Here is a 22,818-nt window from a genome sequence, read left to right on the forward strand (position 1 = left end):
TGATCAGAAAGTTGTGTTTTAGGTTTGGCCCTGAACGGGTGGCAGTATAATTTTACGCTGCTGGTAAGAGCACAGTGCAGCTGTGCAAAACGAGAATGTTTGTTGTTGTTTATTGTTTAAAGAGTCGCTTTTTTCTCTAACAGACTAATGAAGGGAATTTTAGTACATTTGCACTGGTCGACTGATTGTTGCAAGCTTGACTTTCAGTTGATCAAATGAGGTGAAATAAATCAACAAACTGCCAAAAGAAAAATTTACTTAGATTTTGCCCATGAAATAAAAATGTCTTCAGTTTCTAACGTAAGTTCTATACAATGGCCTAACATCTATATCGTTTAAACATTGAATTATTATATTTTATATTATACTTATATGCTAACTTTAATTAGATGATTAACTTTTATGGAGTAAAATTATTATGATAGACATAATTTCACTTATAAAACTAAATGTGAAAAAAAACATCGCATCATATCCATTTTAATTACTAAAATTAAAAACCTAAATTCTTTAAACTCTTAAGAGTGTCAAGACACAGTACCTAACCCAGAGGGAACTGGCAGGTTCATTGTGAGAAGTAAGATAAATATAGCAGAAAAGAATGTAGATGAAAAATGAAAACTCAAAATATAGAAATTTAAACACTAAATAAAAGACGTGAAACTTTTATGATGGTCTGAAGGTATTTTCAACCTCTGGTAAACATGAAACAGTTCTTGAAATATGGAGATGATATTTTTTTAAAAAACTTTTTTTTAAGAAGCTGGGCAGGAAAAGTCTTCACTAACTCTAAAGTAGTATGATGTGTTTACTTTTAGCTAAACTGAAGATGGTGATTGGAGCAGAGGGCGGTAGAGGTCATGGAATCATAGTGGGAGGAAAGATTAGCCAAGTGTCATAGGATATTAATGACTTGTAGGCATAAAATGCCATTGTTTAGTGGTGGAAACAAGTCCAACCAGAAAGATGAGGGGGAGACAGAAGGTCAGCCCAACTGTACCCAGCGGTCCTGAGCCTCAGAGCAGAGCCTTGTGCAGTTTCATACAACTTCCCATACAAAGCAGCTCAATTTAGATGTTCTTCTCTTCTTCTGGATAGAGATGTGGCATTTTCAGCTCAGGAGGATTTCATATTAAGGAGATAGAAACAAGTTTGCAAATATAGTAAAACCTTGGTTTGCAAGCATAATTTGTTCTAGAAACATGCTGGTGATCCAAAGCACTCCTATTTCAAAGTGAGTTTCAAGAACCATTGGCTCAGCTGTGATCACGTGATGTTGTTTAGCATCGCGTCCAGCTGGTAATACAAGACATTATTTTTTTCATCAAGTTAAAACGTGTTAGAAATGTTTGCTCATCTTGCAGAGCACTCACAGAACAAGTTACTCGCAATCCAAGGTTTTACTGCATATAGTTTGGTTTTGCGGTTGGTCAAAGGATCTGAGGGTAGAAAAAGTGAGGGAACAAGACTGGAACAGCGGGAGAGGAATGGAAGAAAAAGATAAGCAGCCCTTGGGGAAACAGAGACAGGAAAGTGGGAGGGAAAAAGTGCAGAGAAACAAAGAGAAGGGAGAATGACAGGCAGGCGAGCAAACAGAAAGGCTCAGTGCATTTCAGAGGTACTGTGCTCTGCATTTGACTTGAACTGTGGGCTCCAAATGCGACCATTTGTTTTCTACTGTTATTCTGAAAGCTTGATGAATTCAACACCATTCACAGCTCTTCAACTGCTTGAGAACTTCTGTCCTCGAGCCTCCATTCCTCATCAGGCAACAAGCAGAACATTCTGGCAAGGGAAAAGAAAAACTTAACCACTGTAACAGTAATCAGAGTCTTAAGAAAATTAAGTCTTAAGAAAATCAAATCAGTGGGTCACATTCTCTCATCCTAAGTTGCTCTACCCCTGCTTTGAAGATGGGGCATTGAATTTCAGCTGTCTTTTATGGTAGGATTTGCAATCGACACTGGATTTCCTATAATAGAAAGATTTTGAACTGTAAAAAAAGATATTTTGAAATATGTCTTATGATCTCCCTTCACTTGAGACATACAAACTACAAAAAGGAAATTCACTCTAAATCATGTGTGAAATTAGCTGAGAAAAATGGTAATTGTGAAATAACATTTATACGTTTAGTAAAGCCTTTTACAAGATAGCATGTCACACTAAGCCCCTGACCATGAACATGAGATGTTTGTATCAATGTTGGAGTCTGTTCTCACTCTTTCCGGGAAACCTCCGATTCTGATATTCTAGTCAGTTCCAAAACTGTTTATCTTTTTCATATTAGTGTAAGACATGATATTTCAGAAAGAGTAAATTCATTTTACCTTTATTTGTAGCCAGTTAAAAACGGATTAGCCTTTGTGTATTATTCATGTGGTCTGTTCACATAATCTTTATGGATTGCTGAGATGTCATTGCATTTGCCACCCAGTTATTTAATGCAGAACAGACATTCCGATTTGCTACCGGAACTGCCCATCTCTAATATTTTTAATTGTTTTCCCTGATCCTAATATTGTTGCTCAATTTTTTGTATGTGTATATATACACATTCTTTTGTCACCCGAATACACGGTTTGGGCATGGGCATTGATAGCATCAAGGATACATGCTGTGAGGTGCCTATCATGTGCAGGTACAGGGCAGGTGCAGAAAAGGTGGGGCCAACAGTTCCTCGCCTTACAGAAACCAAACTTAAAATGAGAAATACAGATTTTCTTACTCTGTTCAGATCTACCGCCCTGTAGTGAGCACTTCACCTAAACCAGCTCACTGAGTCATCATAATACTGCCTGTGATACCGTAGATACTGTTATCCTCATTTTGTAGAGTAAGAAATTGAGACTCGGAGAATTTAAGTGATTTACCCAGTCATTGTGGCTCTTCTTTATTTTTGTAAAAATAGGTATTTTGGGGACCTGAGATGAAAGTGTGTATTTATCTACTCAAAATATTTCTGTCACTATGTAGTTGAAAAAACTCGCAAGTCAACTGTATTTATTGGCCATATATGAAATACTTCTTATATAGTCCATCTACTTTTTTCCCCACAAATATGACTTGTTTTCATTTGAGAGGATACTTGGCTTCCAGATGGAGAAATAAATTCAACTCACAGGAGTGGAGAAATCAGAGACATTGCAGACATTGGTGTGTATCTTAAAAGAGAGTTCTAATTATAAGGACCTCTTAAATCTGAGAGTTTTTCCCTTTGGTATAAAGGCATTGACTGTGAAACATGGTGTTTTGCATTACAATTGGTGTTTTGGAGGTATTGCTTGAAACTCCATGATTTTCTGCAAAAACATTACAGGGGCAGATCAAATAAGAAGATGCTTGCTGCTGCAGATCAAAATAATAGATCAACAAGAGGGAATACTAGAGCAGTAGTGTCTTAAAGAATTAGGAGAAAAGAGCTGTGGAACAAAAGACTACAAACACAAACATACACACGCACACACACACATTCTGACATATACTATGCACACACAAACATATAAATACACAACATGTAAATAAACGCATTTTAGGCAAGTCATTCAAAGAACCCCATTTATGCATTTTTCTGGCCATATACATTAGCCCTACTTGGTCTTTTGTCAGCTGTTTTGTGGAAAACAAAGAATTGATCCATTATTTAACATTTATTAAACCCTCACAATCTATGAGCACTGTGCTTCAGTGACCAGGATACAACAGACAAGATACTTTTTGTCTTTAAGAATTCCCCATGTCCTGTGGGAAAGGTGTTATTGCAGTGGTATGATGACATAGAAGTGACATTCACAGAGCTTCATGATCCTAGAGGACGGATATCATGGAGGCCTTTTTTGGAAGATATGATGTCTGAAATGGGTCTTGAAGAGGAAACAGCAGTTAGTCAAAAGGAAATGGGAGGGGCGCCTGGGTGGCTCAGTTTGTTAAGCATCCGACTTTGACTCAGGTCATGATCTCCCAGTTCCTGGTTTCGAGCCCCACATGGGGCTCTGTGCTGACAGCTCAGAGCCTGGAGCCTACTTCGGATTCTGTGTCTCCTCTCTCTCTCTCTCTGCCCCTCCCTTGCTCACTCTTTCTCTCAAATAAGTAAATAATAACAAAAACCAAAAGGAAATGGGAAAGCTAGAAGCCCTTGCAGGACACAGCATGAAGAAAGTTCCAGGAACTTGAGACAGAAGGATGTGTGTAGTCTGGGATTGCTGGAATATAGTGATGAAGGAGAGATGAGAGGTGAGGGTGGAGAGGTAGGCCAGATCTAATAAGGCTAACTGAAATTTTATACTGCTGAGAATGATGAGCCTTTGTAGGATTTAAAGCATGGAAAGGTCAAGTTTGTATCTTAGCAGATCATTCTGGTAGCTGTATGGAGAATGGTTTTTAGGTTGACAACACCAGAGTTTGGGATCCAGTTTAGGAAGCTGTTGTAGAATTGTAGGCAAGAGATGCTGAGGGTTTGAACCAAAATCATGGTTCAAGGGTGACAGGCACTGGGTAATGGTAGTGGAATGCTTAAGCAATGTTTAGAAGGTACGGTTGGTTAAGGCCTGGTGCTTATTAGGATATAGACACATGGATTAGGATTTCTCAGAGTTTAGCTGGGATAGCTGGGTGTGGGTATGAGGAGAGCCAGAAATCTGAAATGGAGAAGGGACAGGAACTGGTGGGCAGGTTGGAGGTGTGGTCAGTTTAGTTCAAGGTGTTTGTGGTTCATCTAGAATGAGCTGTTCAACACAGATATTTGAGCCTAGAGCTTGAGAAAGTGGTCTCTGGTGATAAATTTGGGAGTTGCCAACCTCTAGATGTATAAAATCAAATGCACAGCCTCTTCTGTGTGTGTAGTGCATTGTTTTGCCTTTTCCTCTTTTCTCCTATCTTAAGGCAAAGATTCCTATCTCCATCAATACGTGGTAATTAATACCATATATACCTCCTGGTTGTGCACGAACAACAAAGCGATCCCAGAGAATGGGAAATGCCTTAGGAAAGTGGAAGTAACCGAATGATTTTTGCTTTTTTCCAGTTGTGTCGGTGGACATGCCTGCCTCAGAGGGATATCGCTTCAGCTGACCCTCCCACAGCTCAGACTTTTTGAGGATCCTGGCTGTGTGGCTTTGCCCAGTTCAAAATGGCAGAAAAGGCTCCCCCTGGCTTAAACAGGAAGACTTCAAGATCAACGCTCTCCCTTCCGCCGGAACCTGTGGACATCATCAGGAGCAAGACGTGCTCGCGGAGGGTGAAAATCAACGTGGGGGGCCTCAACCACGAAGTGTTGTGGAGAACGTTGGACCGGCTGCCGCGGACGCGCTTGGGGAAGCTCCGGGACTGCAACACGCACGAGAGCCTCCTGGAGGTGTGCGACGACTACAACCTCAGTGAGAACGAGTATTTCTTTGACCGGCACCCGGGGGCCTTCACTTCCATCTTAAATTTCTACCGGACGGGGAAACTCCACATGATGGAAGAAATGTGTGCGCTCTCTTTTGGCCAGGAGCTCGATTACTGGGGGATTGATGAGATCTACCTGGAGTCCTGCTGCCAAGCCAGGTATCACCAAAAGAAGGAGCAGATGAACGAAGAACTGAGGCGGGAGGCCGAGACGATGCGAGAGCGGGAGGGAGAAGAGTTTGACAACACTTGCTGCCCGGAGAAAAGGAAGAAGCTCTGGGACTTGCTGGAGAAACCTAACTCGTCCGTGGCTGCAAAGGTATGAAAAGCGGGGCGTTGCTTCCCTGTGTGTGGTCGGAAAGGTGTTGCCTACTTCCCAGAGAGCGCGATTGTGTTCGTTTTAGGTGTTATGTGGCTACAGGGTGAAAGACACTTTCCAGAAGCTTAGAGACTCTAAGTTATTCTTCCCATGTAATGTCATACGATGGCATTGCTCTTTCTTAAATATGGTTATTGGGTAGGAACAGGCCTGGGCAACAGAGGCTTTGGAAGGGTTCTGGTTTCCATGGTGCTGTGTGGTGGTGGTGGCTAGAGTTTGAGGAGACAGCCCTCACTGGGGCCATTACATGCAGAGTCCTGCAGAAGGCTGGGGCCTGGGCCCCTTGGATAGAGGCACAGTGCTGTCACTGAGGTTGGAGGAGGTGCCTCCTGGCCTGGTTCTTTAGAGGATCATGGTAAAGAGAGAGTATGGCCCGGTGTTGTTGAGAGGGCTGCAGGAGCAGGGTGGTCCATGCGTGAGGAAGAGGCCATCTTATGAAGCTGTGCAAGGTCACGCAAAGTCAGTGTCCAGAATGCATCCGTTTACCTCCCTTGTGAGGTCTACTCTGACAATAATGTTTCCTACTGTTGGTGTATCGTTTTTTTCCACAACTGAGGCATTACTCTACCTCAGAGTTCATCCTGTTTGCTTAAAATGAAGGTAACTTCATGTTTCCACTGTGCCTGCTTATGTCTAGATCTCAGAGTAAGTTTGTTTTGTTTTGCCATGAATTGCAGCATTTAATTCAAATGCATGATTCTGTTTGTCTAATTTTATTTAGAGCTTTGGGGGTTAGTGCAAACTGATTTTCATCCCATATATTTAGTACTGTATTGCAATATGAATAATGAATAAAGTGTCAAGAGTCATCTTTAGCTGCAGAAGCATAGTATTGGTATTTTGTGCATAATAGATGAAAATGGAATGTGGAATAGAGAAAAGAAAAATAGCAGAAAAACGTGTCATCATATGAATTCTTTGAATTACTTAGAATTTTTTCAATTATTATTTCTTAAAAACAGTAAAGATTATGGAAGTATAATAGGCCATATGCACCATTTGGCTGGAAATTAAGATCCTGTCTGATAATCTACAACATGTAAATAGTGTATACAAATGAACTGAATACGGATGGTCATAAAACCGCCTCTGCATTGTTTGATATGCCTAGTTTTGCATCTTGTTTTCTTCTAGAGGTGTTTTACCTTGTGGCCAGGACATGGAAATAAGTGAAATAAAATAAGAGTTCTGTTGTACACGATGAGGAGAATGCACATCTTACAGCAAATGGACAGATTGCAACTAGGTCTTTTTGTAGTTATGAATAATTTGTTTTCTTTTATCTGTAAGAAAGAAATAGATGTGCTACATTTGTGGGTTTTGGTTGAGAAAGGTTACTGCTCTTTCTAGCATCAAATATTAGGTTGCATATTTGAGTCACTGCTAAAAGTATGGAGTGAATTTTGAAGATGAATGAGATTGTTTGGAGGTGTTAAATGAACTCTTTCAAGCCTGTAAGCAATTGAGGTCAAAATCATCGTTCCATCAAATGTTCCAGAGGGTGGTAGCCAAATATGTAAAAATAAGCAACTAAATCACAGAAAATTTGAAGGTTAATATGGCTTATTTGCTTACAACAACATTATTAACAATTAGGTACTGTTAATAGAAAAAATCTTAAGGTACACACATTTGTTTTTCTGAAGAATTTCTATTAAGGATAGAATAGGGTCAATAACCTGATTTCCCAGATGAGGGAGTTCATTTAATGCCTAAATTTTAGACAGCCATCTCTTCATCTCTAAGAAGGTAACGTTGATAATGGCCTATTACATTATGCTATTATATACCCCTACGCATCAGATAGATTGTTGAAACTTGCTTCAAATTAGATATCAGATAAGATATCTACCTACACATTATACCTAGCAGCTAAGGACATTGTTTTGGAAATTTTAATGTAGTTATAAATAATAAATTTGTTTCCAAATTATTAATCAAGCTAAGCAAATCTTTGCTAACCTGCATAGATTCTTTACTAAACTTTCATAAAGGGTTTGTATTTGTTTATTTAAATATCTACATTTTCCTCTCTGTTTGAATGGAGAAACATTATGGAAGTTATTTACATTTGATTATATGGTAGTTTAGTGAAAATATTGTTCATTTGTCTGAGGTTTGGAACCTTTTAAAAACAGCTCTGCACGATGTCTTATATAAACCACTACCTTTTCCTGTACTCTTCTCAAATCATATAACTTGTTATTTCTCTAGAATAATTCGTGGTGAGGTGAGTGCTATGTGTGAATAGTATTTTTACAACTTAGGAACAGTTTGTTTTGTTAAAACTGCAGTACGATGATACTCCAGCCCTCACTGTTTGTGTGATGGGTACATCAGGATCCTGCTTATACTATGAAGCTCTTGGTTGGAATGCTTGGAATCTATGTGTTTTTCCTGACTTGCTCAGGAGGTGAGATATCTTTGGAGGAGAATCTGTTCACCTTGTGATTACCATGATTGCTTGTTCAGTTTGATAATTCAGTTGAACATATATAGAATTCTCTCTGTGGTTTACATACATTAAAGTGAACATGTAGAGGGGCATCTGGGTGGCTCAGTTGATTAAGCGTCCAACTCTTGATTTCAGTTCAGGTCATGACGTCACTGTTCCCAGGATCAAGCCCCATGTGGGGCTCTGAGTTGACAACATGGAGCCTGCCTGGGATTCTCTCTCTCTCTTCTCTCTCTCTCTCTCTCTCTCTGTCTCTCTCCCTGTGCCACCCCAGCTCTCACACACATATGCTCTCTCTCAAAATAAATAAACATTGAAAAAATAATAAAATGGACATGTAGAAAGACACACTCTTTTCTTCAGAATTTAAAAAATAATCTCTTAGCTTAAATAGGTATTGCATATCCTTGAAAGTGGTGTTTTTTTCTCTTTTGGTTTTTCTGTATTTTATAATTAATATTTCTGTAGTAAAGAAAGTTTAAAAGTTATGAGTTTACTTACCAAATCCCTGGCATAAAAGGAAAAACTTGACCTTTTATGTCAAATATTCCACAATAGGTTAAAATATCTATTCAGTGACTTGGAATAAATACTCCATAATCACTTCAGTTATCAGGCCATAATCCATGCTGTGTGCATCCACTGTGATACACAGCATCACAAGGCCCATTGACCTGTTGTATTTTGTCTTTGGGCATGACCCTGAAGGTAACAATTTGGCTGTTAGAGAACATTCTTCCTGGTGTCACTTCTATTAATTGAACTTTGTAGTACAGTAATCACTGACAACCATGCCAAAGCAGAATTCAGAAGGATGGTATATTTTAAATGTCTATATTTAACAAATAGACATTTTTACACACACACAGCATAACATGGAATAGAATTGTACTTCTCACAAAATAATAACAGGGCTAATAGAAATTGTTATTTCATAGTTTCCTGTGGTGTGGTATGATCTGGTACTGGACACAAGCTTATATCTGTATGATGGACTTTGTGTTCTTTCGGTCTCATTAGTCACGTACCTGGGTAACTGAATCCCCTTGCATAGAGACAGGGGACAAAATTTAACCTTGAGGCTGTTTGTGAATGTAGGACCCACCAACTGGATGTATGGGATGGTTGGCCCAAATCTCTGCATTACCATGACATGGAATCCTGGTGCTGGCATGCGTTTCATGGGAATGTGCAAGGGGAGAAGATGGGCCTTGCTGGCTGCCAGTTTCCTGGGCAGTGAATTGGAGTTAGACTTGATCCTGTGCCTCTTCCAGCCCTGGGCAATTTAGGCAGCCTCTGCCTTGGAAACATTTTTCTCCCTTCTCTTTGGCCTTTTCCCAAATGGACTGCAGGAGCCGTTCTCCTTTAAATTTTGCACTAGAGAAACTTTAGTCCAAGAGGTGTTTGAAAGCATTTAAGGGAGGTGGATCCTATGGCAGGTGGTATTGGCAGCCTTTGGGATGAAACAATAGCCAACAAGGAGCATGGCCCACCTGAGAGCCGAAAGGAAAGAGGCTCAGTACTATACAGTGCCTTCACTTTAGATACCTGAAGAAGGTCAAGGACAAAGGAAGTCAGCTGTCTTCAGGCAAAGCCAGTTAGGAAACGGCTGAGCCTTTGGAGGCAAGCGTCAGCCAGGGCACATAGGTGTATGTGGTGCTCAGGACAATGCCGGCCAACAGACCCATCTCAAGAGTCAGGTCAGGAAGCTGGACGATAAGCAGCTCTTATTTGATAAGAACAGTATTAAGGCTGCAGAAAGATATTTCTGTTCATCTGAACAAGTGCAGTGAGAGCCACCCAACAACCCTGTTGGGCAGGGTTCAAGGTCGAGTGGGGGCAGGGCACCGCTTATCATCTGCTTCCCCTTCTCACTTTTCCTATGTATCTACAGCCACCACTTACTTACCTAAGGATTCCTCCCTCATCCTCTTATGTTGTTCCCATTCTCTCCTTCTCCATCCTGCCTCCTTGCCTCCTCCCTTCCTTCCTCTCTCCACTGCTCCCTCTACCTCCTCCCTCAGGAAAGGGAAGCAGATTGACTAGAGAATTATTTCTCAACCTTTTTTTGTTAATAGCCCCCCTGCGGAGAAAAATTAAGTTAAATTTAAATTCTCCCTAAAGACAGAAACTAAATACTAAGGAATAAGATTTTGTCAGGTAGGGTGGAGCTTGGAGAGCTACAGACTATTGTAATATCTAAGATTTTTTTTACCCTTGCCCACAAGGACCAATTTTCTCCCTTTGGCAGTGACATTGATCCCATGGAGAATGCATGCAACAGGAGAAAGGAGACTGTGTTTCCCGCCTCCAGCTCATTACCTCCACACATGACCTTCACCACATGACCTTCACCATTGGCATGGCACAGCATGGCACCTAAAGCAGGCATGGGAAGGACTGGGAGACCATAGACAGTTTTGGGTCAAGAGGGAGGCCAGTCAGTAGTAGCAGATGAAGAGAGTCCGTCCCTGGAACTCCAGCTCTCTGGAGAGCCAGAGGTCAAAGTTCTGAGTTTCTACCTTCTAACTGAATTAGAGTGTGGGCGTCTCGAGTCACAGATACAGTCAAAAGAAAATAAATCCAAATAAAATTAAAACTCCTGTGTACTCACCAACGGGAAAAGAATGCATGACATTGCCATTCTATTTCTAGTTTACAGATAAGTTATTCTAATGCTTTGGATTAAAAAAAAGAAAGATATTGGAACAGTACCACCAATTATTGACTTTTAGTCCAAGAACAGAACGTTCGTGTGTGTGTGTGTGTGTGTGTGTGTGTGTGTGTGTACATGTGTACATACATAGGTTTCCCCCATTATCTGAAAATAGAGCATTCCTATGAAATCTTTTGTAAGCTGAAGTGGCATAAAACAAAGAAACAGCATTTCATAAAAGTGAAAAATTCTATTCCCATTTTCTCTCATTGAGTGAAAACAGGTACTAATGTGGGTCTTTCATAAAAGCAAAGTGGCATAGGGGTGCCTGGGTGGCTCAGTTGGTTAAGCTTCTGACTTTGGCTCAGGTCATGATTTCGTGGTTTGTGAGTTTGAGCCCCATGTTGGGCCCTGTGTGAACAGCTCGGAGCCTGGAACTTGCTTCAGATTCTGTGTCTCTCTCTCTCTCTGCCCCTCCCCCGTTCACATTCTGTCTCTCTTTCAAAAATAAATAAACATTAAAAATCAATTTAAAAAAGCAAACTGTCATAAAGAGAACCTACAGATAGCAGGGGAAGCATACAGTGTATGTGTATGTATAATATGTGTGTATATATATGTGTATACACACACACACACACACAAACACACCCATACACAGAGTCAGGTGAACAATCTGCCCATACATAGCTCTGCATTTAGCTTTCTGATGAGCGTTTTAGTGATACAACAAGAGTAGCCATTAAAACCCTAAGAGGACTCCCAAAACAATCTGATGCAGTGTGAGCACACACGGAAATCTCCCTTCATCAGGGCACCTCTGTGGACCGTGCAGTTCCCTGGTTCCTATCTAGGATTGCCAGTGGCCTAATTAGTGTGCCAGTCATGCTGTTTCTGTGTTGTTTATGGTTTTCTCTTCTTGCCCTTTCCTTTCCACAGCCCAGCTGTACAGATTATGTTGTTCCTGCTCTTCCCATAACATGGCATGAGAGTTCAGACAGGATAGCTTAAAAGAATTTTGCCAGTCTGTAGAGGTTCAGATTGGAGATACATGTTTTTTTTCTTTCTAAAATATATAATTCATGCAGACTAACTGGTTGAAAGCCTGGAATAAATTAGACATAAAAAAATAAAACAGATAAGACAGAAAATGTTGGGTTTTGATTAAAATGTCTCCAATATTCCATTCTTTAGCTCTAGTGGTCCTATTTTGAGATCTATGCTTCTCCACTTTCCCTGAAAGGCTGCCCTGAAAATGCACCACTTTTTGTCCACTTGACCTCATTTGATCAGGGAAAGGATGGTGAGAACAGAAGAGGAAATTGATAAAAAGCTCACATTGCACGTTCTCTTACCAAGGGTGCCATAGGCCCCGGTTTTACTGAGAATGCCCTGGTTAATGCCTTTTGTCTGATGCTAATTATTAGCAGCATCTCCTTTCACTTTTAAAAAATGTCCCAGTTTGGGCAATAAACTAAATGATTACCTTACATGTGAATATTTTTGAAAAAAAAAAAAGAAATTACCCAAGAGTCATGTACTTTTTCTCTTTGCTTCTTTGTTCCATTCGAGGAAGGCCTGTCTTAATTTTCAAGCAATTTTTCCATCTCTTTTGAAAAATCATTGGTTTTCATTAACATTAGAGTAAGATTTTCAGATTCCCTTCCAACTTGGTTTTTAAACCTCAATAAGTAATTATAATTTTCAAAGTAAAAAAAAACCCACAACAACAACAAAACAAAACTAAGGAGTTCTTTGTACACTATCTAATTTTATCACAAAACAGAGTATGTTGGAAGTATTTAAATATTCTGGTTTTGAAAATTCATGTACACTTTGGTTATTAACAGATTTGTTTTCTTTATTTCAAGTGAGAGACTTTACAAAGTGAATGATGTACTATTTCAGGTAAGCACAATTATTATGAAGGAATGGTCATAATAGTTAACACTTCCCACTTTGGAAGACTCTGGAAATGTTTGAATAATACTTCAGATTAAGTGTTCTTATCTGAGCTCTATCAATGTGAATTGACCATTCTAATGAAGAAAGATATTTTCAATATAATTAACAAAGTTGATTCTAAAAGAATTACTAGAATAAAAGTTCCTTTTTGATCAAAGCATGATTACACAGGAAAAAAAAACAACAACAAAACAAAACCTCCAGCTGCTGATGCATAATTCATGAAGTAACCATAGATTACAATAGATTTTTTTTTTTTTTTTGGTTTTGGCACTGATTGAGCATTCGTGGTTTTGTTCTATTTGAGAGCAACCTCAGAGTTCTATGACATTCAATAATCTATAATGTGCTGAGGCATAAATCTGAATTCCATATAATATAAGATTGGTTTGTTGGAACTAGTTGACTCTGATAGAGAGTAAGCTTAGCTGGTTACTCAGAACTGTTAGCCGAAACCCATTTTCCCCTTCTTATTGTCACATATACCAACTCTTATTAAATTTCCTGTATTTTATAGAGATTATATGGTACAGTAGACATTTACAAAGCCCTCATGACATATTCCTCATTAAAAATACCCTAGTTAGGTATTCCAAGAGTGACAGAAGCTTTTTAAGGTAGCAGCCAGCCTGGAAATTATTCTTGCCCACCAGCAGCCTGGTCATTAAAACCCCTCCTACCTCTGTACTGGACCAGAGAAGGATAAAGGAGTCTACAGGCCAAGAGAGCTGGCATGTTCCACAAGCCACACTTTATGTATCTATCAACAATATTCAGCCCTTCACCCAATCTACTGTGTCCCCACATCTCCTGGGATAGAGTTGATGAGGACTTTATAATTTACAATCAGAACTTCGAAGGACTTGAGGAGACTGAGACTTCTCTGTAATTGCTATGTCAGCCTTCATCCATACATATGACCAATCTAGAGTAAAGTAGCTAGACATGGACCAATGGGGAGAAAAACACATAGTGACTGGCACAGAGACATGTGGAAAAGTGGAAGAGGAAGACATTTGCTCTCATCCCTCCAAAACTTTTACAGGATTCACTAAAAGCTAACATCAAAACTATATCAGATTTTGCATCTATGTATTAATTAGTTTTGGCTGTGTGTACATCTATGTTTGCATTAACTTCTTTTCTAATGCATAAAGCAAATGTATTTCCCCCTTAAATCGTAATGTCTTTATAACGCTTTAAGTGAAAGAACTCTGGATATTACTAAAGACAGAAACCCGAAGTATATAGATGCAACTAACATTTGTAGTGAAGTTTGTGTGTCTAGGGTAGGTGAACCAGGTAGTATCAGTCTTCACTGACTGGGACCTGAACTAGGTCTGTTCTTGTGTGTCTGTGCGTGTGTGTGTGTGTGTGTGTGAAGGGGTGGGGAGTACCTGTTATTTATATACACTGGCATCTCTCCATAAGAGCATATTATATTAAAAAAATCTACCTGCACAAAAATACAATGAACTTCAATGAACATTTGGTAATTTAGGGTAGATGCAACTTTGTCATCCAAGTAAGACAGCTATTCAGACTTTTGTGATAACCTGATCGGGCATGAAGTCCATGGAAAGTACTCTAATGGTCCAAGAATAGCAGCAAGAAGTATTTTCATTAGTCTCCTAGGATTTTGTTTCAGGATGCTAGAGGTCATTGTCACCCTAGATTTCACGCTTTTACTTATGTCTCGTTGAGTCACCTCTGACACAACCACAAGTGTTGAATGCCACTTTAAATAGCTTCTCTCTTCTATGCCACAGTGCTGCCAAGGACAGCCAAGTATCCCCTATGCAGCTATGAATGGGGCTGCTTGGTTGTGGTACCCTTCACTGAAATAGACCTCAGGATATTTGCACATGAGTAAAAGAACTCCTAGGCTTCCATTGTTTTAGCACTAATTAATATAAAACTGAGAGCACAATTTTGGATATTGAAATGCACATGTCTTCGCTGGTATTATCTAAATTAAATCCTCAACTATATTTGTTCCTTGAATTAGGTTTTTTTCTTCTAAACATTCAAATTTCAGTTTACATATATGTTAGAGTTACATTATCTTTGGTAACATTTTAGAACTTACTTTTACATTGGTATCCAAGCATACGGTTTCAACCAGAATTTGGTTGGATTGAAAAATAATTCATTGCTGCTATCTATGAAGGATAGCAGCATATTTGTGCTGTGAAAACTTAGGTGAATTTTATTAATACAGTGGAAATGTTCACTTTGGCAAACTAGCAGGGGGCCTCACGTAATATCCTTAAGGTGAGCAACCTGTTCCATTTCAGTGCAGCTTTTAGTTTAGAGGTAGAAAAACATTGGTGGGCAATCCTGTTTTTTAAAAAGTGACAATTTATCATACCACAGCTGCAATGGACTACAAATGCAATGAAAGAAAATATGAAATAGTAGGCTAGAATCTAGTATAACATGAACTTGCTATTATATATTTGCTATGTAAAAAATCTAGCACATTTTATTATATTTCTTAAGTGAATTCTGCAGGTGTGAAAATTGTATTATGTAAGTAAAAAGTAATTGCATTATGAGCAATATTAAAATTCAAAGCAAAAATCTGTTTTTTAAGCACTGGTCTTTATTTTTCAAACTTTAGCTCATGAGCCATTATAATTAATTTAAATTACATGGAGTATTTGCAAAGTGCTAATCACACTCTTTTTTTTTCAAAGTTTTATGTATAGGTTATACATGTATTTTAAAGGGTACCAAACTGTGTTAATAGGCATATTTTAATAATATGTGAGGTACATGTGTGTACTTAAAGAAAGAAATGTTATGTTTCAATGGAAAAAATTGTTTAGGGTTCTGTGTTTTCCATCATTGTTAAATCATCCGTCATGTGCCAAAGCCAATGCTTTTCTATTCTGCCACACTTTGATGCACACTTCTCAAGTTGAATCTGAAAGTTAGATGATAGGTCTCTGCTGTTTATTGGGAATGCAAAAGAGAACCCGTCTCACTGCCCACTTCACATACAGCCCTGCAGGTGCCCTCATGAACCCTCCCCATCAGGGGATGTTTTAGTTCCACTTCCCACAACGACTGTTTTTTTGTTTTTTTTTGTTTTTTTAAGTTGAGGTGCAGTTGACATACATTACATCAGTTTCAGGTGTACAACATAATGATTTTATATTTATACATATTGCAGGATTATGGCCACTATAAGTCTAGTTAATATCTATTACCATACATAGTTCATACATAGTTACAAAAATTTTTTTTCTTGTGTTGAGGAGGTCTAAGATCTATTCTCTTAGGAACTTTCAGATATAACAAATACAGTGTTACGAACTCTAGTCACCATGCTGTACAGGAAACTATTGATTTTCCATTTAGTTCCTTAGGCTCAATTGGATTTCACCATTTTTAAAGCCTGGTTTTAATATTTTTTTTGAGATGATATCTACTTAAATTTCAGTGGAATTGAATTTAGTGAAGATTCCAAATTAGAGAAGGTGGATAAACCTGAAAAAATACAGACTTCATTTTGTCTTTAGCTTATAAACAGTCATTTGTTTTCTTTTATCCCAAAGCATCAGAGTGTAAGAGTAGGTAGACTTTTTTCTTCTAGACACTTTAAAATCAGAATCTAAATAGTACTTTTCCTCTCCATTGGAAGGAATCTGTTTCCTTACCCATCCTATACCCTTCCTTAATTCATGAGCTCTGGCTGCTGAAATTAAGCTGCTTTTTCTTTCCACTCCCTGATAATAGTTGTCAGTATCCCCAGAGCCTTCTGTTTTGAGCAGAAATTTAATTCTGGGGGAAGAGACTGGTTAATTGATACCTGATACAGTAACAGATGCTTTTTGCAAGGCTGTATTAGCTAATGTTTTCAAAGTCCTCTGTGAGGTGTAGCTATAACTTCCTGATATGATCAGAGTGTTCTTGCAACACTTAGCCTTTCTTCTTATTTTAAGCCCGATTCTCTTCTAACAATACTGCTTCCTTCACTACCTGGAAAAAATGAACCTTGTTCCCTACAGCCCAGAGTCCTGAAGTGAAGGCCGTATTTTCTCGTCCCTTCGATAATTAGTGTGACCTTCCTTGAAGAGCAGAAGGGAAAACATTTATATTGAACATCGGCTGTGTGCCGTACATTGAACTCTGGGGTTTTCCACACGGACCCTTTACAACACAGGTCAGCAAACATTTGCTCTAAAGGGCCAGACAGTGAGTATTTTCAGCTTTGTGGGCCATACGGTCTCTGTCACAACTACTCAACTCTGCTCTTGGAGTGCGAAAGCACCCCTAGACAGCACGCAAACAAATGAGCATAGCTGGGTTCCAGGGAGACTTGACTGCCAGCTGGAGTTGGCCCTTGGGCCCTGGTTTGACTAGTGTTACTTTGTGTCAGCCCTTTGCGGAAACATCGTTTATCCCATTATACAGATGAGAGAGGCTGAAGCCCAGAAATAGCACATTTGTGTCTCTTGTCCCTCACCAAGAGGCATATTGGAATTTCGATCCCATCTACCAAGACTTCCCCATAATTTTTCTTTCTGTCCAGTTGCATTTATCATTCCTTTCCCTTCACTATCCGGTACTCATTGGAGGGTTTGGGGTGTGAAAGCTAGTCATCTGACTGCTGCACCCCCTTGCCATCCTGCAGGACAACGAGCTCTTATAAATCCCAGCCTAAACGTTTCCCATCTTGAACTCCAGCCGTGGGTGAAGCTGCTCTCCTTTTGGAATCTGGAACTCTGATTCCACTGCCCACCAAATCTGTACTCTGTCCCTGTTGCAGTTGCTTTTGCCTCCTTTTCTCCTCACTTGGAGCCCTGGACCCACTGCCATAGGCGAGGGCTATGACCACCTCATACTTGGGTTGGGGCAATGTCGTGAACTGGACTTTATCCCCCTCCCGGTTCTAATCTGTTCTCCACGTAGCCAGCGGAATTACCTTTTGAAACGTGATTGGGTCCCTTCTGAACTGTGAGGCGCAGTGATTTCTCATCGTCTGTGCTGTAGGTCAGACTCCTCAGCCTTGCATTTGGGATTCTTCCCGACCTTCCTATCTAGTCACATGCCTTTCCACCCCTCATACATATTGTGCCGGTTATTCCAGATTATTAACCATTTCTGAAGACAGGGCTCTGCTCTAGACAGGTCGTTTACTGCACTCAACAAGCAGTACTCTTACGTGGCTACCTCCATCCAGAGAGGACATCTTTTTTCTAAGTTGCACGAGGGCGACTCGTAAACTGGCTGCAGCCACACCTGTACGCAACTAACACGTTCGTGGCTCTGTGGCCACACCGCTTTCCTGACCTAGAATGCCCTTTGCCCCTTTTCTCTCCTTCCTTGTGTCTCAGTTTGTGTGTCCCTCTTCCATGATGTCACCTCCTCCTCTGTTTTTCCCTAGCTCTTTCCTCATACTTGTAATCTGGATATTCTATCTGTGCTGGGCTCGTCTCGCCAACCGGGTTGTACCCTTGAGGGATCAAACCACGTCTCTTCATTTTCAGTTCCTGATACCTAGTGCAGTTCTCGGCACATACCAAACACTCATTACTTGCCACCAAATGGCACCGAAGGGTAGAAGTAAGAGAAAGAGCAAATATTTCACAATACTTCAATTTCTCTGTAAAAATTAAACGACACAGATAGAGATTGAATATCTCATCCCCGTGTTGAGACCAGAGTAATGCTAGGTTTGTTTTAGGCAGTTTAAGGAAGCTGGATATCTTACTCATTTTAAGTGGCTTTATGTTTTTGAAATAGGCTAAGAGCCATAGATGTGGGTTTTCCATTTTTACATTGTATAAATTCTTCCTCTAGAATAGCGTGTAGGCTGCTCTGCATGCCACAGAGTTTATGCAGAGAAAGGCGTCAGGTACTGCTGAAAGGCAAGCTTTCAGATGCTTTGCTTTGTTAAGATTGCTCATTTTACCTGAACTGCAGGTTCTGGGAACCCTTGTGATAGGGAAAATGTAGCTGTGTATGAATTGGGGAGTGGGGAGAAGAGCTTGATTGGGCCCCCCAGTGGACGTGCAGTCCTTCCACGCCCTCTAGAGGATGGAGAGATCACTTCTTCACATTCAACCATCCAACCTTTGGAAGGACCTTGGCCCCAAGCGGAACAATCCCATTACTCAGAAAAAGTCACAAAAAGGGATGAGCCCCAGATTTGAATCCAGGCAGAACTCCAGTATGGCGTCTCTTTGTAGGGGTAAGAAGAGAGTCTGAAAAAAATAAATTCTTAATGGCATAATGTAAGAAAAGGAGATCAGAAATCTATTTTTACTACAAAAGCTAAAAGAATCATAATGTTTTCAACTTAGGGGAACTGGCTTTTGTTGTAATCCAAAAATATATTTTCTGGAAACTTGTAGTTTGAGTTTGTTTGTTTGTTTGTTTTTATATAGAAATTAGGCATTCCTTTTTAAGCTCAGTATTGCTATCTGCATGCTACTTGGTATGTTCATATATTATTCTGATACTTTAGACTGCACTGGTGGGATTTTCTCATTTGGGTTTTCTCATTTGGGTGGGTTTTTTAGGAATAACCTTAGTCAACACCTTTTAAAAATTCCCAGTCACTTAGGAAGTATTTTTGACGTGTTTCAATTTAATAATTCATAAAATTAAAGTTTGAAGACAAACCTCTCAGCTTTCTATGTGCCTTCTAAGAATTTTCATGAGGTGGCTGCTAAGAGTAAAATCATTTTCATTTGTTGGGGCGCCTGGGTGGCGCAGTCGGTTAAGCGTCCGACTTCAGCCAGGTCACGATCTCACGGTCCGTGAGTTCGAGCCCCGCGTCGGGCTCTGGGCTGATGGCTCAGAGCCTGGAGCCTGTTTCCGGTTCTGTGTCTCCCTCTCTCTCTGCCACTCCCCTGTTCATGCTCTGTCTCTCTCTGTCCCAAAAATAAAATAAAATGTTGAAAAAAAAATTAAAAAAAAATCATTTTCATTTGTTAATTCTTTTGACCTTATCATATCTCAGTTTTTAAGTTTTTAGTAGTGTTGTACTGTAATTTAATTCTTTTGATTCTACTGCAAAAGGAGACTGTCAAGTTAATGTATACTTTGAGTTCTGCTGTTCCAGTTACTTGTGCACTGACCAGAGGAGACATAATCTTTGAGGAGATCTTTAGACTTTATGGGAGGCAAAAGTGATAGGTATAAAATGATCAGGAAATGTCCTTAATACAACAAACTTAAGTAATCTTCCATTTTATATGGCATTTAGAATTTCAGAGGAGGGATCTAATACTGTGAATTTGTAGCAGGTAGGGAAAACTTTGTAAGTGAGAGGGAACCAAATCGGAGAGATAGGAAAATATTTTGAGAAGAGGGAGGAAGGCATAAACTTAGGGGGAAAGAAAGGGGTTAGAGCGCCCAGTGCATGCATGGGACATTGGGGAAATTGTCAGTATGAGGAATAGGGTTGGAAAGGTCAGGGAGGGCCGTGCACTGACCCGGCTTGAGTCCCTGCTTGAGAGTCTACATTCCCACAGAAGGTCATAGGTGGGTGACAGTTGGGCCTGTAACTGTGTGTTGCCGGTGGGAAGCTGCTAGGGAGGTGGGGCAACACAGTGGTGGGGAGCACAGGCTCAGGGGTAACACAGACTTAGGGTGGAGGGCTGGTTCTGCAACTGCTGATTGGGGACCTCGCTGAACTGCAGATCCTCAGGGATAAGGGAGAGGCTACGAATTTGAACCTAATACAGTTATCACGCGGACTGAATGAACTAGTTAGTTGAATGCCTAGTACAGAAGCACACCTAGAGTATTTTACATAGTAGTGTTACAATTCTTACTACCATTATGACTCAAAATAATTCATTTTGAACTATCACCAAGAGGATCTCCTCTCCCACCCCCGTAAATATTTGGTATTCTTCTGTTGCACTTTGAATTTTATGAGACTGTAGGTAACATCAATGTATGTAGGTAACATCAATGTATCAAAGTTAGTTTCATCTCATTTTTAGAACCAAGCTTCTTAGAAGCAGCTAATGAAATTGATGTTTTTCGGTTTGTCCAAGTTTTCACTATAGTGATACCTTAGTAATGGAACCTGGAGTACAGATTAAAATTTAAATCTTGAAAGGTCTATTTTTGGGAAATGGATCTTGATGGAAACAATGAAAATAAAAAGAATGAACTGACCATTCCAAAGTTTGATTACAGTATAGCATTTGCATTCATTGCTCTTCTGATGGTCGCCTTTTGTGTTAATCACCGGTATTAATATAACAGCCTGGAAGTTGAGCAGTTATAAATAGCTCTATTCTTGTTCACAAACAGGGCCTTTGCCTTGAGAGAGGGAAGTGATCAGACTGTCACTTTGTGCTTTCCGGTTGGGCTCATTGGCTCATATTTCTTATCTAAGTATCTGTTAGTAGGGTATGAAATCGAACACAGATCATTGACCTTCTAAATCCCTTGTCATTATGATACATTAACAGTAATATGTTTGATTGCAAATAATTACTTGGCTCAGAAAAATTGGATTCAAAGTAAATGTAGACTCAGCCATAAAATTTTCCATGCCGAACCTCAAAGACTCTCCAGTTTGTTAGAAATGCTGTAATAACTCAGAAGTGTTTAGAACATTTTTACTCATAGAAAATAAATAGTTTTGTAATTAACGAATTTTTCATGAAGAACGACATTTTCTGAATTTAAGATTGAGACAGGTATTTAGCACAGCACTTGTTTTTGGATGTGTAGATTTAAAATAAATAATAAATGTTGTCAGAATCAAAATATCAGATTTGAAGATTGAGATTAGCATTCCGAAAAATCATTTTCTTGATTAAGGACATGTATTACTAGACCTCATTTCTCTTAAATTATTTCACTGCACCTTACATAGATATATAACATGACAGGATGAGAAATGCCTGAATGTACTGTAGATAGGTAGGTAGATAGATAAATGGACTCCATGGAAAGGTAGACTAAATAGAAAGCTAGCCTAGATAGATGATAGCTAGCTAGCTAGCCAGCTAGATAAAAGGCAGAAAGGAAATATGGATAGAAAAATAAAGAGGAAACTGGGAAGGTTAGCATATGAAATATTCGTGACACAAATGTCTATTATAATTGGTGAAGGAGGGTAACAGGCTTTGAGTGTTCTTAATGCTAAAGCAAACAAGAAAAAATAAAATAAAAAGAATAAAATTACATGAAATATGGACTTTGCAGGCTGGACTTGTGGTCCTTTACTGAGTAGGTCTCTTGGAAAGGGAAGAGGTATGTATAGTTAGCAGTTCGGACGACCATTCATTGACTGAACAAGCTTATGGAGTACAGGCTCTGTCCTAGGTGACGGGTATCCAATCTCTAACAGAATAGGCACAACCTACTGCTGCCATGGAATTTACGTTCTAAAGGGAGGAGACAGATAATAAACAAAGTAAGTGAGTATATGACATATATAAAAGCGATCAGTGGTATGGGAGGAAATAATGCAAGAAACAAGGTTAGGGAGTGACTGGGGGTTGGTGGTTTCATTTTAAGAAAGACTTTCCAGGGAAAGCTTTGTTGGAAAGGTTTTTGAGCAGAGTGCCAAAGGTGAAGAAGCCTTGTGGATGTCTGGGGGAGAGGGTTCTGGGCAGTGGTAGATGCATGACTGGCAGCATGGCTCTCGACCTGGGTGACTTTGTCCTTCAGGGAACATTTAGCAATGTCAGAAGTTCTTGGTTTTCAACTTTGGGGGAGGAGGTGCTGCTGTGATCTAGTGGGTAGAGCCAGGCATGATGCTAAGTATCTGCAGTGAACAGGACATGCCCCGTGACAAAGAGCCATCAAGTTTGGACCATCTAGCCCCAAATGTCAATGGTGCCAGGGTTGAGAAGCCCTGTTCTACTGCAATCTGGCTGCCGGGCAGTGAACCTGAAGGAGTGTTGTAGGTGAGAGACAGAAAGGGTGTCCAGATCCAGAAAGGGTGTCCAGATCCCGGAGGATCTCATTACCTCCTACCTAGGACTCTCA

At 39.8% G+C, this 22,818-nt stretch overlaps 1 protein-coding gene across 2 annotated transcripts in view; it reads left to right on the top strand.

Annotated features, from left to right (window-relative positions):
* Nucleotides 1-22,818, top strand: part of KCNB2 (potassium voltage-gated channel subfamily B member 2) — a 623,843-nt gene that overhangs the window by 261,433 nt on the left and 339,592 nt on the right. For both annotated transcript variants that reach the window (XM_045049575.1, XM_011291354.4), the window contains one exon: nucleotides 5,024-5,707. In XM_045049575.1, coding sequence (XP_044905510.1) covers nucleotides 5,129-5,707 — 579 coding nt within the window. In that variant the 5' untranslated portion in view covers nucleotides 5,024-5,128. The remainder of the gene's footprint in view (nucleotides 1-5,023; nucleotides 5,708-22,818) is intronic.

This window comes from Felis catus, chromosome F2 (assembly GCF_018350175.1).
Source record: "Felis catus isolate Fca126 chromosome F2, F.catus_Fca126_mat1.0, whole genome shotgun sequence".
NCBI classification, from domain to species: domain Eukaryota; kingdom Metazoa; phylum Chordata; class Mammalia; order Carnivora; family Felidae; genus Felis; species Felis catus.